Here is a 15,084-nt window from a genome sequence, read left to right as displayed (position 1 = left end):
CCAGGATACTCACATTCTTTCTTTAGTTTCTTCGTTCAGGTAACTGCTCGAGTACAGTCCGACGATCTTGTTGTCCATCTGACCCTTAAACTCGATTGTCACTTTGGTTTGTTTGCCAGGTTGTAAATCGCTAAGCGTACTGATGATCAGGAAATCTTTTTCGTTATCGAAGGTGAAGCCCTGTGAAGATATGAGTTTAGCCGATTTGTAATAAGCTGGAGTTGTTTTTACGTACACCATATCCGACGACCTGATCAATCGGGTTGATCTTCACATCGGTAATGTCCAGCAGATACCGATGAAGAACAATTTTGTTGGTTGCGGCTACAGTTTCAACGTCGATAATGACCCTTCCTTCGAAGGTTCCTTCATCAAGCTTTGGGTACAACCACAGATCGTAATGCTTTGGGATGTTGTGAGTCGGCAGCCGGTAATCAACCAACGGAGCCTCAGTTGTCGTTGGCGCCTGGGTCGTCGTAGCCGGTGAGGTTTCCATCGAAGGAGTTGTCGTTGGGACGTCTACTTCCGTGGTCGTTGAATACTCCTGGGGAGAAACGGTCGTGGTGGCTTCCGCACGATGGTTTAACTCCGCTCGAAGATGGATGATTTCTTCTCGCTTATCGGAATTCTCGACGGCCAGCGCTATCGTCGAGACGACGAAGGCAAACAGCGCCACGCTGAGGAACGTCACCACCAGGTTGTCCCTGATGACATCTGCGGAGGGATTGGGGAGCCATCAGATGATGGTCACGTTATTGTTTTATTGTCAGGGGCACTGATAGTGGGTGCTGATAAATTGGCTGAATTTGTCCGAGGAGCATTCAACTGACAATTAAGCTTACAAATTTTGATGATTCGTATAATTTTAAATCAAGATCAACAAATTATAGTATATTCCAATTCAATTACAATATCCACAACACAATATAAAACATAAGTTCAAAATTAAATCTAAACTACTCACCCACAACTTTTCGCAGTATCATTTTGAAGAAAACTCACAATCCAGCTATTACAAACCACGTCACTTGAGAACGAACTGTCCAGCTCGGAACGAGCTGCAATACTGAACTTTCTGCGAACAATTCCAGGGCTAATTTTCGGTTTCGATTGGCTGGACTCGGTATCAATAAAGTGTGAAATATAGCTCCGTCAGGAAGATTACGGCGACCAAATGGTATAGCGCCCGTGGGATTCAATCGCAATTACATACCTGTCTGAGTGTTTGTTGCAGAGCTATCGGAACGAGTCTCTTTGATAACGAATAATCTTCCACCGAACCGAACATCAATCGTAGATGAACTTCAGGTATAGAAACGTTAAGCTGTTCAAATAGTGTTTTCATTGATTTTTTTGCGCGAGATAAGAATTGATTGCCGTTGATCATAATCCAAGCACTAAATTTGATCGCGTTGTCATTAAAGAATTGAATTTACCGAACCATTCATGTTTAAGGCTAGTACGCAGATCAGAAGGAAAGGGGTCAATAAACAGCTTCACGAACTGCAGAACAAAGGAGAGCGAACGATTTCTTGGGGCTTTTCTTCACCCTCTCTGACTTGCTTTAGCTGCCGCTGCTGCCCATTTGATTTTTTTCTGGACCGGTTCCTTCCGAAGTGCATATACCGCTTTAGGCAATATGGGTATCATTTGTCATATTGGTCATGTGTAACATAACCATCTGCACCTTTTTTTAAACAAATTTGTTGCCTTTTAATTCCTCACCCAACCGTCACTGATTTTTGGAACTAGTTCATTAAAGACAACGTTTCTCGAGTATGGTAGTTGTGGAAATCTATGCATGGTCAACCTTATTTATAAAATCAAAACATGAATCGATCAACATTATAGGAATTCCAGAGTATTTTTTTAAAGAACAGTTCCTATAAGCTGTGGGATTCCCTATGTTTATAGGACTTTTTCAAATAAAACTCTAGAATAGGGTCCTAAAGTCCTGCTAATTTTCTATGTACAACTGTAAAAAACACGCTTGAAAACAATTTCATATCACTTTTTATATTTTAATGCAGTGGTCCCCTTGGAAAGACCTGCCAAGGACGGCGAAGTGTTTTTTGATTTAATTGATTTAAAAATTAATTTTAAACCCTTTGTGGTCGTACAAAGGGTCATAGAACTCAGAAAAATAAGTTGTATCGTTGTGAACATTAATGTCAGCATAATTTGAGAACCTAATTGAACCACAGAAAAATCGCTACTTGCACTATGTTGAAGCAATGCACCCACGGAGGACTAACTATTGAGCAGTCAGCAACTGAAAGTATTCATACTGTTGGTTTCTACGGATTTCATTTTTATCGAGCAGCAAAAGAAGTTAGAGCGTTGTCTACTTAAAGGCGTTTATTACTTACGTGTACTCTGAAATCGAATTTGTAGTTCATCGATGAATGTGGTTTAAAGGAAAAAGGGGTCTTTTGCCTTGCCTTGCCTTGAAAACTTTTAAAAAATATGTTAAGATTCGATAAAATTTTATTGAATTTATGCACTTTGCTACTTTAAAACCCTTTTAATTTAACTGACACCGATATTCTTCAACTAGCTCCACACAGCTATCGCAAACCACGCGGCAACACCAGGTGAACCGACAGTTACACTTCCGGGTCTCCATCTTGGTATGGGGCCGAACTTTTAGCCCGCACTGCCGGCATAACTTTCGACACGATTTCCTCTCGTCCTCGGAAACATTTTCTCCCCGTGCCATTGAGCACGGCCGATTGACCATTCCGGGCCATCCGGACAAAATGTCCCGCTGGCAGTAGTCCGGAGAAACTGGAATCAGAGTGATATTTTATAACTTTTTTTTTTTTCGATGAGGTAATGTTTGCATCCCACCGTGAGTAAAAGCGAGCTGATCCGGTCGTATTTTCCGACTGTTCAACCTGCCCGAATTGTCCACAAAAAGCCGCACACCTTCGGCGTACATCTGCTTCACCCCGGTCGCGATCAGTCCGAACGAGTTCATCGTGCTCCAACACGTGCGCATGGCACACGATCCGGACACTCCGTGGCACCGGCAGTTCTTCCGAACGGCATTCTGCACCGCCAACCAACCGGCCCTACGATTGTGGGCATTTCCGTACCCTTTAGCGTCCAGCTTCCAGCTTAGCTCGCGAGGATCCTGCTGGAGCTGCTGCTGAACGCTGCATCGTTCCCAGTTTTGAGACATGTCGTTGCAACCGCAACTTCCGTAGCTGGTCCCACGTGAGCAGTTTCTTGCATACGTGTAGATCAAGGAGGCCGTGCTAATCGCCCGCACGAAGGCCGCTTCCCGATCCAAGGAGCCCGCCGCATTACGTTTCGTCAGGAACTGTATCGTCGGGCAGTTCCAGCGTTCCCAGCGAAACTGGCTGCGACAGCTGGTCAAGGCCAACTCGATGCTCTCCGATACCAACGCCGACGCCGAACTGTCCATCCCGTGAACCAACGTTACCAACCCAGCCAGTACTACAGCGAAGAAAATTTTCATCCTCTCGAGAACCGACCACCGTGTGACCACTGCAAAATCCAGCATTCGACTGATTTCCGCTTTCGAAAATTCTGAGCAATTTCCCCCAGAAAAATTTACATTTCATCAAAGCGATAATCGTTCCAATTAACGACCACCTCTCCCCAATCCTGCAAAAGACAACCGGAACGGAACGCGAACCCTTATCTGCAGGCAGGCAGTCTCTCTCTATGAACTGTCCTTGGAGCGTTACGACGAATGAGCCTGATGAGGAGCGTTATTACTCCATTACTTGGTTCGTCATTAGAACGGGGCGGGCTGTCCTTTTTGGCTGCTGGATGGACCATTTCCCAATGACAGTTTTGCGAGAGTTGGAGACGGTTGCATGCACGTTTTGTTTGTTCACGACGGCCAACAATGGAGATGATTGGATGCTCTTTGTTTGGAGTTATTGTGAGTGGAAATAATCTAGTTAAATGAGTTTTCGATCTCATCACAGCGCCGTTGTCGTTGAGTTTTGCATAAAATTAAATATTATTCTTTTGAAATAAGTTTTTACAAAAAAAAATATTTTTTTTTGTTAATTAGCAGTAACATCTTTTTTGACAGTTAACTCATCCAAAGAATTACTGGATCAATTTAGATTTTGTTGCTCTATTTTGCCAAAGTTTGAGGAGGAAAACAGACAAAAAATGTATAAAATTACTATCAAATTAGGCTGAAGCTAATATTTTTCCATTTTTTTGTTCCTCGACTTTGGCCGAGGCCGGAAGGGGGGCAAAAAATACGAACAATTATAATAATTTAAATCACAAGCCAGAACTTCAACATGTCTATGAAAATAACTATTGCAAAATGCATTTTACACCCATACACTGCCCATGTTCACATAAATGTCCCATATGAAAAAACAGCAATCTGAGAAAAACGCATTTGAAGTTTGTCCCACATATAAGGCTACGTGTTAAGTTTTCGCGAAAAAACTGGATTTCCTCCTGATTTCTAGAACAAAGTACTGGATGTTATGTGCTCTTTTGAAATAGCACACAATTTTGAACCAAACTGCATCAATAACTCGAAATCGATGAAAATGCATATGGGACATTTATGCGATCAGGGTCAGTACAGTTGATATGCAATAATAAGTTTAAAAAAAAAGTTGTTTCGCAAAAAAATAACTTGCGGTTTTTAACATCGAAAATTCACAAAAATTCCAAAGATTTTTAAATTAACCCAAATATCCTAACAACATGATTTTAAACAAAAGGGAATATATGTCATATTGATTTCAGTTGATTGCAATTAAATTTCCATAACAAATTTGAACTCACAAAACTTTAAATAAAATTTGTACTAGCTTTGTTTTGATTTAGAATACTTTTTATTCATGAAGAACGAACAAAAATTAGGCCGTTTCAATCATTATATCCAGTTTTTGTTTGGACTTTTTTTTATTATTTCATTTATTTAGTAAGGCTCAGCCGCAGAAGCTGTACGGAGCCGTATATCAATTAAAAAAAGATAAAAAAAAAATATGAGTGAACTAACTAGATATAAATAAACCTAACAAGGGATATTGTATTATGATTTGATTCCATATTTGTTGTAGTACTGGCATGATTGTTGCGATAAGGACCCTCCAGTCTGGTGTGACGTTCATCGTGCCACAAATAGTCATGATGAGTGTTGTAATGGAGATCAATGGACCAATTCCTCCGGTAGAATCGGTTTTTACGGTCGTCAATGGTTGCGAAGTGGTCGTCTTTGGTTCTATTGATAGTTTGGACTTGAAATTTGGTTTTTTTATTTGATGCTAAATTAAATGTAAAAAAAATATCTCTGAGACTCTCTCCAAATTTTTTTCGAAATCGTCGATTTGCTCTTTAAAAACAATTGTTAGGCAAATTAAAATTGTTAGCTAAATTAAATGTATTTGAATTGAAACCTAACAATAAAATATTTTGTCTTAACCCTCTACAACCCAACCCCGCCTCTAGACGGGCTTCGATTTCAAAAATCGCCAAAAATCCATTTTTCAACCAATTTTTGATCTTCAAAATGCATTGGAAAGAAGAACTTTTAAAATTTTGGAAAATTTTAGGGTTTGAAATTTGACTTGTTTTTTGTGACTTTGCCAATGTTTTTAAAAATGTAATTTTTTTAGGGGTCAACTTTGGCTGTGTTTTTTACTAACATTTCCTATATTTTAAGTAAAAAGAAGTATGCAGTAATTTTTCTAGTGCCCCAGACTATGCCTCTACGCATTTATTTACAATTTAAATGATAATGTTTCCATTTTATAGCAGAAAATGTGAAAAACATGCAAAAAATTGAAAAAGTTACTGTAAAAACATGAAAAAATTAGATAGGCAAAATGTAATGATAGGAGGTGGTAGAGTAGGCCAAATACTACCAAAAACAAACATAAACTAAACAAGGTAAATGCAAATTAAAATACTAAAAATGAAACAAGAAAAACATAAAACAAGAGAAGCAAAGTTTTTCGTAGAACAAAAGTTGCTCAAAATGACCTCCTAAACACGGGAAAAATATAAATTTTCGAAAAAAAATTGGGCAGTAGAGGGTTAAAATGATTTGATTTTTAATGTTTCATTTTTGCCTTCCTCACTTTAAACTAAGGAAAGGCTATAAAATCAATCAAAAAACGAACTTCTAAATTCGACTGCCTAGACCCACCTTCACGAATACATATCGACTAAGATTCAAATTCTAAGCAAATGTCTGTGAGTGTGTGTGGGTGTAGGGATGTTAATCGAAGAATTGTCATTCGATTATCTCGGCCCTGACTGATCCGATTTTGATTGTTTACGCCTCATTCAATTTGTCTTGAGGTCGCATAAGTCTCTATTGAAAATTGTGTACTTCAAAAGTTCAACTTAAAAAACAATTTTCACTAAAGTCCGGAAGATTGTAAATAGGGTGGTATTCGTGAGGAAACCCTTTATGTTATACATTTTAGAAAGCTTTATAGAAGACCTTTAAAACGAGTTCAAAAGATTGAAGATCTGACAACCCTATCAAAAGAAATAAGTAATGAAGATTGATTTGTTAAACATATTAATAGTGAATGGTACATGAATGTAAAGAAGGCACCAACCACCTAAAGGTGGATTTAGGAACGTTTTGTTTCGATCAGTTTTATGTGGTTATGAATTACAATTCACAGCTGATTATCTCTAAGTAGGAATTTAGTGGTTAATGAAACCCTGAAGTGATATCTCTTGGTAATAAAAGTTCAATTCATCAATGCAGTGACATTTTTATTAACAACAAATGAAACCTTTACGAGAATGGTTCTATGCATTAATGTAACACGTGAAACGGTGATTTTGTGACTTAGCTCAAAACTAATAATACTAAATAAATCAATAAATTAAAAAATAACAATAACTTACTACACTCTACGGCAAACATTTAATTCATACAAACAGATTGATTTGGATTGTTCAACCGCGAGAACGGCTTTCTCCCCAGGACACCACCACCCTGAAACGTCCTCACCGGACGCCTCCCCCACTAAGCCCAGCTTGGCCTCCCCCCTTCGGAGTGGTACGGATAGGGCCACTCGTTGTATGGCTCGTACCGCCGCTCAGGCAGATCCTTGATGTACACGTCCTTTTCCTTCTTCTGGGTAAAGTTCTTGAACGCCCCCAGCAACAGCAACAGGATCGCCAACTTACCCGCCAGGAAAGACTTGAACAGGAACAACTTCACCGTCATCAGCATAAACGGCACAACCGCCGACTGAATCAGGAAGGGCAGGATGAACAGGGGCATCGCGTACTTCCACATCTTCTTGTTGCCACCTCCAAAGCCACCGCCGCTACCACGACCTTAAAGAGGGGGAGATTTGACCTGTTGTTTAAGGGGATTAAGGTACATTGAGCGTTGACTTACCCGTGAAGATATCCTTCAACACCTTCTCGTTGAGCTTCACGTTCACGATGTTGTTCGGCTCGTCTATGGTCATGTTCAGCACCGGTCCAAAGTCATACTGCTTGACCTTCTCGGCTGGTTCTTCGGCGGTCGCTTCCGGTTTCTCGGCAGGCTTTTCCCCACTCGCGATGCTTTTAACCTCCTCCAGGATGGTCTCGATCATGTCGTACCCTTCGGCGTAAGGATCCTCGTCGCTTTTCTTAGCTTTGGCATCGTGGTCGTCGCGTTCTTCACCACCGAAATCATCCTCTTCCGTATCGTCCGCGGAGAAGTCGTCGATTTGTATGTCCGGCACGTGGTCCTCCAGGAACGGTGCCGCCTTGACGCTCTCCCGAAGTGAGTTAAACAACGCCGCTGTCCGATTCGCCACGTATGTACTCCGAAGACGACTCTTGGCCGTTGTCTGGCTCTGACTTGCCGCAGTCGTTGAACTACTTGCTGGAGATGTCTCCTGCTCAACCTGTTCCGTCCGAGATTCTACCAAGTTCGGACCAGGATCTGCAGCCTCCACTTCCTGTTCCATCCGAGATTGCTTCACCAGAACGGGACTCGGCAGCTCCTCATCCGCTGCTGTCGTACTCTTCACCTTCCAGGATTTGCGCATTTCACATCGTACACAAACGACCATCAGCGTCAACACTACACCGACGACCCGTAGAACGCGTCCGGAATTGCGCGCCATTTCTAGCAACTCTTACTGCAAAGACCAAGACTCGTCGTAACCGTTCGACCGTTGACGACGGACTGAATTGTGATGCACCAACGCTGCAGCAGGTCTAGCGCGGAATGAGAAGAACCGTTGCACGCGCGTACAATTTTATTTTGTTAAAGGAAAACTCTTGCACTTGCAACTTGAGAGAGTGGTTGTGTTGTTGTTTTGTGCTTCACTTGACTTGGTTTGGTGCATCGCATCTCGGGGGATTGATTCCCAGCCATACTGACTGGAAGTGGTTTGGAAAACGCATTTTGTAAATTCAATTAATCCGTCATCGTGGTGCAGCTGGTTCTGTTTGCTGCAAACAGGGAAAGCATTGAAGTCTCCGGGTAAATCGCGTCAACGGGTAGAATATTTCTGTGGAATGAGCTGGCGTGAGCATGTTTGGGAAAATTTGTATAATTTTATGTTGTCAGGAAACTCTTAGCAAAAACAAAAAAAAACAAACCATCCACATTAACGACCCCCGGGTCTTTTGTGGTCTCTATTGCAAGTTTCTGCTCGAACCTAGGAGTCCGAAGGCTTGAATGGGGAGGGCACCCAAACCTCTTTCTACTCTAAGGAACCTTCCACCCCAGTGTTTGAACTGACGACCTTTGGATTGCGAGTCCAACCGCCGCCAGCGATTCCACCGGAGTAGGCTTGGTTTGGTGTGTTGTTTGTACTTATGGCATGGAGACGACTCCTACACCTGGAATGACTTAACGGCCTAACAACCAAGGCCGGGACCGACATTTTACTTCCTCATCCGATGGAAGGGTGGAGCAGATGGGAATCGAACCCAGAATCATCCGCTTACAAAGCGGACAGCGTAACCATTCGGCCACGCACTGCCACTGCCAGGAAACTCTTAGCATTAAAATTGAATATCTTGCGAATTTAACAGAAAAAAACGTTACTTAATCCACCCTTAGATGGTGGTGCTTTCCTCACATTTAGAGATTAGATTGGTTGGTCAGATCTTCATAATTCAGGGCACTTACGTGCTTATAACCTTTGACAGGGTTGTCAGATCTGCAATCTTTTGAACTCGTTGAAAATGTCTTTTGATTACCTATCCAACAATAGGTCGCATGATAGATCTGGACAACGTTTTCATCGAATTATCTGAGATCCGGCTTCTAAAAAGTCCATAAATAACACTTAAGTGCTTATAACTTCCCAAGTAGCAAGACAAATGTCTTTGATTCTTAAGCATTTTTATAATAGTTTTATCAAATGCAATAAAGTTTTGTTTCATCTTTCACCAAATCCAAACGGTTTTACCATTCCATAAACTTAAACATATTTTAAAGAATTCTTTAAGATATCATAAAGAATTTTGTTTAGAAGTTTTAATTTACACTTTAAGTAAGCCTGAAGAATTCATGATGCTGCTTGATTAACTTAACAAATTGTGCTTTAAATCTGTTAAGTCTTCCGTAAGCATTTTATCAAACTTGCTAGATTTGTACTTTCACTTTGACATATTCAGTTGTACGTGAACAACGCAGTGAAATACATCAAGAGGCGAGCTGATTTTTTTAAAAGCGCTTCTGGGAATAATTACTAGTGAATTTTCGGTTAAAGTTTTAAAATTACAAATGACTTAATAACTCTGTGTTGATAATAATAAAATATTTTTGAATTGGTGGTTTTTTATTGTGTTTGAATGGTGATAGAATTGTGAGAAATCGGAACATTTCACCGAACCAGAAATTCGTTTACTTTGCAATTTATGCATGTACTGGTGCTGTGCATTACCATTGTTGTGCCAAAGTGGATATACATCATGTATTTTGCAATGTATCGTTATAAAATGAGGCATTTTATCAAACTGTTTTCGTTTTAGTGTTCTTCGTCCTGCCTCTTTTATCAAAGCCTTTCAGTCTTGATTAGAACTTCTTTAAATACATATGGTTTTCGAAAAGTAGTTGATAAAACTTTTCATCCTTAGAGTTACCTTGTTCAAAACTATCAAGATTTTATTATCTGTATTGCTACGCGCTGTCATTTACAGTTTTGCTTGTGCTGATTGCAGCGGTGTTCACTAATAGGGGAACAGTATCTAATTCCAGCGTGCCTCTAATGTTGGCAGGTCAGAACTTTGACATTCAATTAAAGCTAATTAACAGCGTTTTCAACTGAACTCGAGTGATAAATACCTCAATAAGAAGTGAGCAAGCAAGTTTCTATTCAAAGTTTTGCAAAATTAGTTGTTTGAATAGTGAAAATCAGCTAATTGGATGGAGTTAGGAGCTAAGCTTAACCTGCCAAACATACGAGAATTTCCCCTATGTTTAATTTGAAAAGAGAGTGATAATCGTTTCAAAATATCATTGTTTGTGGTGTGCAGTCTATATTGTGGTGGAGTTAAAGATTGCAATAGCAACAGGTTGTGCTTTTTTAGTTATTATATAATAAATAAACCCCATGCAAACTAACAAAAATGTGTTGTTTTTTATTGAATTATTGCCAAATTCAAATCCGTTGTCCATGTCCAAGTCGATCTATTTGCAGTTGATGAAGCCCGCATGCGCTACGTTCCCAGCCGTGTGCAATTTATTCTTGGTTAAGACCACGATAAAGCATTGTGAGCCTGTTTTAAACCCTAATAAATCCTTTTTAAATCAAGTTATTCCTAGCGAGTTTTGGGAAAGAGTCTTCGCAGAAGCATTGAATTTAAAATAGACTTGAAAAAGATTATCAATATTTATAAATTTTCGCCATATTGCCAAAAAAATCGAGGTGCTAAAAATCGTAGCCATGTTGAATTTTGGAGCAACATCCGGCGAAAAGGTTTTTTTTTTCGATAAAAGTTTAGTCTTTTTGTGATAATTTTAAAGGCGCGTTCCATTTTTTCGAGCTATCTTGAAAAAATGTTCGGTCATTTTTTTTGGCACTACTGTTACGGTACATTTCACTGAAAAAATGCAAGTGCTTAAATATATTTATACAATTATTATCAGATGAATTATCAACTACCATAAGCCTTTTAGAATTCCATTTCGGATAAGAATATTTGTCTTTAATCAAGTAAATCAGCATGCTGTTCCCTTTTTGCACAGGCTTTTGGTTCTCTTTGAGAGAACATTCATAAATGTTTCATGCTTTGTTATAACTTTCAGGAGTTCCTACGGGTTGGTACAAAAATCTTTTCCAAACTAGAAAGTTTTATTCGAGCATTGAAGAGCTTTATAAAGTATTTATTAGGTACACAATAAAATTATAATGTCTTATGATACTCTTAATTTTTACTCTGGCTAACCTCCTAAAGTAGTCCATTTTAGCTTTATTGCTGATTTAACACTTATTTAACACAGCATGTGGGACTAAAAGGCATCTCGCATACATTTTCTCAGGAATTCTACATAACTTCTCCAAAACTACAATAAAACTAAAATTGTTACTTGGGTTGTGATAGGATTGTCACATCTGCCATCTATTGAACTCGTTGGAAAATGTATTTTGATTACCTTTCTAAAAATGTATAACATGACGGGGTTTCTTACAAAAACCAACCTTTTTACAATCTTCCGGACTTTTGTTAAAATCGTTTATTTTTTTAGAATAACTTTTGAAGTACTTAACTAAACTTTATAATTTTCAATAGCGACTTATGGGACCCCAAGACGGATCGAATGTGACCAAAACGGTCCAAATCGGTTCAGCCAGTGCCGAGATAATCCAGTGCAATTTTTTTATCAATATCCAAACACACACACAGACATTTGTTCAGAATTTGATTCTGATTCGATAGGTATACGTGAAGGTCTAGGAGGTCAAATTAAGAATTTCGTTTTTCAAGTGATTTTATAGCCTTTCCTCAGTAAGGTGAGGAAGACAAAAAAAGCAATTTACCCGCCCTTAACGATTCTTTTATGTAGGTAACTCGGAAATTTTGAAGAAAAAGATAAAAATCAAGCTCAACTTTTTTGTTGAATAAGCTGCTCTCTTTTTTAATATTTTTTTAAATAAAAATTGAGTGCTAAATCGAATGCTGAACAAAATATATACTTCGAGGAGGTATTATCTAATCCATCTAGTGTCTCATAAAAATGATTATGTTTAAGTGTAACACATTTCACACAAATTTTTGATGGCTGATATCTTGGAATCTTAACGTCCAAACGTGTCACAATAAAAATCCTGAAATGAAAGGGGTTGAACCACCCCACCGTCATGAGATATAAAAAAATGGACATCAGATTTCGAAGAGGGGTTAAGGACCCCCATAATAAATTAGTGGAAATTAAGTCAAAAAGAAACACAAAGATTAGACTTAGAAATTAAATAATTTCTTCTAACTATTGAATAAACGAAACTATGATTCAATTTCCCATTCATCCCAAGTTTTTTTCTGTCTACTTTCGTCTCTTCAAAAGTCTCTTTTTCTGCACTAGAAGCAAAAACATAAACCCACTGAACAGCTACACACCCAGGTTGAGCGCCACAAAATCGTCTGTGGCAGTAATTTCACACGTACGAAATTTGTTATTATTTTGATGCTAATCTAATGCCACGAAATACTCCACCGCCAAAGTAACGTGCTACGTGCGGTAATCAGTGCCACTTACCTTCGCACTATCAACTTCATTCAAAACAAAGTGAAATTTGCCCTTTTTGGCGGATGTTTTGACGCGCACGGCGTTGACCTTGAGTCGCGTGATTTTTGTAAGTGAATTTCACGTAAAATTACATGGAAATGCTTAGCTTGTTCCTACTTAAGTCGAGTTCATTCAATACTTCTCGTTTTCTTATCAGATTGACAGACGATGATGGCCTGCTCCAGATCCACATCAAGTTCCCTTTCATGGACCGTATCCCGGACCGGTTCCGCGGAACCTGCCGTGCGGCATTCTTTGGCCACTTTTCCCCCGAAGGCGACAGAACGACATCATCGTCAACGACGACGCACTTTTCCGTCAAAGTAACCCAATCAATCGTCCAATATAATTGGATCCTCATCGAACCGTCGCGAACTCGGATCGTAGATGGCCATGACCAATAATCGCCTCCCTCTGGTTGCTCTACATTGAATCGACGGAAAGTCGTTGGACGAAACTCTCCCTTTTCGTATAGGGTCCGGCCAACGATCGTGACAGTTGACAGCTCGAGACAGAAACGTGACCATACGCCGCCATGTGGGCGTTGAGGGGGGGGGCCTTTTCGGAACCAGGAACAACAATGAAAGAATTTTTCCACCCTTTTTCGGGGGTCACGTGATTTGCATCGTTAATGAGTCGAAAGTGAGATTTATTTGTCCGGTACTGTTTGTTTATTCGTGAACCCTGGACCATCCAGGGAATGTCGGGCGGCGTGAGTCACGTGGGTTGGCGTCACCCAGCTGACGTCCGCGATCAACGCGATCGTGATCGTCGCTTTTTTGCGTGGGGGAGGGGATAAATTATAATAAATAGATAATAAATTAACTTATCGTTAGATTAGTAGGTGCCCCCTGGTGGGTTCTACCAGTCCCGGTGGTACACCAAGGGCAGGGGTCCCGGAGCGGGGGCGGCATAGGTGATCGGAGGTGGTGGGAGGGCCGTTGGGAAGCTTCTTGCTAGAATTTGCGAAACGGCAAGCACTAGAAGGATGACCTATTGAAATAACACAATATTTTAAGTTTTATAGAAATTTGAAACGTTTCCTAATGATCCTACCCCAACACCCAATCCCTTCATCGAGACGATCGTTAACGCCGACAGCAGCGTCGTAATGACTCCAATGACGAACGCTGCGGGAACGGTGGCGAAGCTGAGCCGTTTTAGGAAGTGGTGACCGAAGGTTCGGCCCTCTGGAAATCAAGAAAAAAAATAATTGAAACAGACGTTTTGTGGAATTTCCAAACCAAGCACCTCCATCCAAATTAATTCTAAAGCTTCATTCGGTGGAGTTGCATGGTAGTTGATATGTTTTGTGGTATGAACTAATCTAAATTGATTGCAAATGAGAAAACGAGACTTTTTTGAAGTTGATGTCAGTAAACGGTTCAGTTCCGTCAAGGTTTGATAAATTTGGGTTCCAATCGACAGAATTGAATTTAGTAAATTTCCTGCCAATAAGAAAATTGTAAAATTCAGCATAAATGGTGGGTGCGCATGGTTGCTTAAGATGATTTCATACCATTTATAAGCGAAATTTACTCTTTTATTATTGACAGGGAATTCACTAAAATGCTATTCTGTCGATTGGAGCAAAATGAAATTTGCAATCGTAAAGTACTAAACTGATTTTTGATAAAGTGCACCCTTTTTGATTAATTGTCACTTTTGGGTTATACTTTTAAAAAGATGATACTATTTCCTACAACCTTCTCTTTGAGACATTGAAAATAAGACAATTAGTTTCTGAGATAAAGCCTCACAAACAATTCGAATCTATGAAAATCCGATGGATTGTTTATGGTTTGGCATATCTTTTTTTCTTCTGATAAACAGCCAGTCCTTTGTTTCCTCAATTCTTTGGCCACAAATCTTCAATCACCATTCTCAGAGATAACCACAAAATCACATTCCGTCAGCTACTTGGTTCACCTCAGGCCAATTTTATATTTCACTTAACTTTCCACACATGATCAACCTTTGAAGTTATTTGTCACAACCACACAAAGTCAATCGAACAGCAAACAACAATACAGTCATTAATTTTCACTACGTTCCACTTTTTCCCCCTCACACTATTTGTTGTGTTTGCTCTGATAATCCGATTAATTTCCCATTACACTAGTGAACTTCACGGAGATAACCGCAAATCACTTTATGCGACGGTGTTCCACTCCACCGAGCTGCCAACTGACCTGCAACTTCTTGCTGTTCCTCCTCCTCAGCGGCCCAGGCCATGGAGGCCATCAGGCAGCACAGAATGGCACCCGCCACCAGGACTTGTTCTACGCGGGAGGACATTGCTGAACCAACAACTTAAGCTCTGACTTTTAAAACAATTTCAAATTAACGCTGAAACGACCAAC

At 39.9% G+C, this 15,084-nt stretch overlaps 4 protein-coding genes across 4 annotated transcripts in view; all 4 read right to left on the bottom strand.

The window, feature by feature from the left end:
* The window catches only part of LOC120424342 (aminopeptidase A), a 22,957-nt gene extending 21,838 nt beyond the window's left edge, over positions 1-1,119 (bottom strand). The window contains exons 1-3 of the mRNA XM_052706066.1: positions 965-1,119; positions 236-714; positions 14-180 (exon numbers count right to left, since the gene is read on the bottom strand). Coding sequence (XP_052562026.1) covers positions 14-180; positions 236-714; positions 965-986 — 668 coding nt within the window. The 5' untranslated portion in view covers positions 987-1,119. The remainder of the gene's footprint in view (positions 1-13; positions 181-235; positions 715-964) is intronic.
* Positions 1,120-2,430: 1,311 nt separating this feature from the next.
* LOC120430276 (protein Wnt-8) lies at positions 2,431-3,530 on the bottom strand. Its single transcript, XM_039595368.2, has 2 exons — positions 2,851-3,530; positions 2,431-2,787 (listed from the first exon to the last, which is right to left on the bottom strand). Exons 1-2 carry the CDS (start codon positions 3,527-3,529, stop codon positions 2,525-2,527), a joined length of 942 nt encoding a protein of 313 aa, XP_039451302.2. The 5' UTR covers position 3,530; the 3' UTR covers positions 2,431-2,524.
* A 3,197-nt stretch (positions 3,531-6,727) lies between these two features.
* LOC120430263 (uncharacterized) lies at positions 6,728-8,222 on the bottom strand. The gene is made up of 2 exons (XM_039595348.1): positions 7,382-8,222; positions 6,728-7,317 (listed from the first exon to the last, which is right to left on the bottom strand). Exons 1-2 carry the CDS (start codon positions 8,100-8,102, stop codon positions 7,001-7,003), a joined length of 1,038 nt encoding a protein of 345 aa, XP_039451282.1. The 5' UTR covers positions 8,103-8,222; the 3' UTR covers positions 6,728-7,000.
* A 5,118-nt stretch (positions 8,223-13,340) lies between these two features.
* LOC120430262 (protein apnoia) lies at positions 13,341-15,084 on the bottom strand. Its single transcript, XM_039595347.2, has 3 exons — positions 14,914-15,084; positions 13,778-13,911; positions 13,341-13,714 (listed from the first exon to the last, which is right to left on the bottom strand). Exons 1-3 carry the CDS (start codon positions 15,017-15,019, stop codon positions 13,583-13,585), a joined length of 372 nt encoding a protein of 123 aa, XP_039451281.1. The 5' UTR covers positions 15,020-15,084; the 3' UTR covers positions 13,341-13,582.

This window comes from Culex pipiens, chromosome 1, assembly GCF_016801865.2.
Source record: "Culex pipiens pallens isolate TS chromosome 1, TS_CPP_V2, whole genome shotgun sequence".
NCBI classification, from domain to species: Eukaryota; Metazoa; Arthropoda; class Insecta; order Diptera; family Culicidae; genus Culex; species Culex pipiens.
This window is presented reverse-complemented; position numbering and strand designations above follow the sequence as displayed.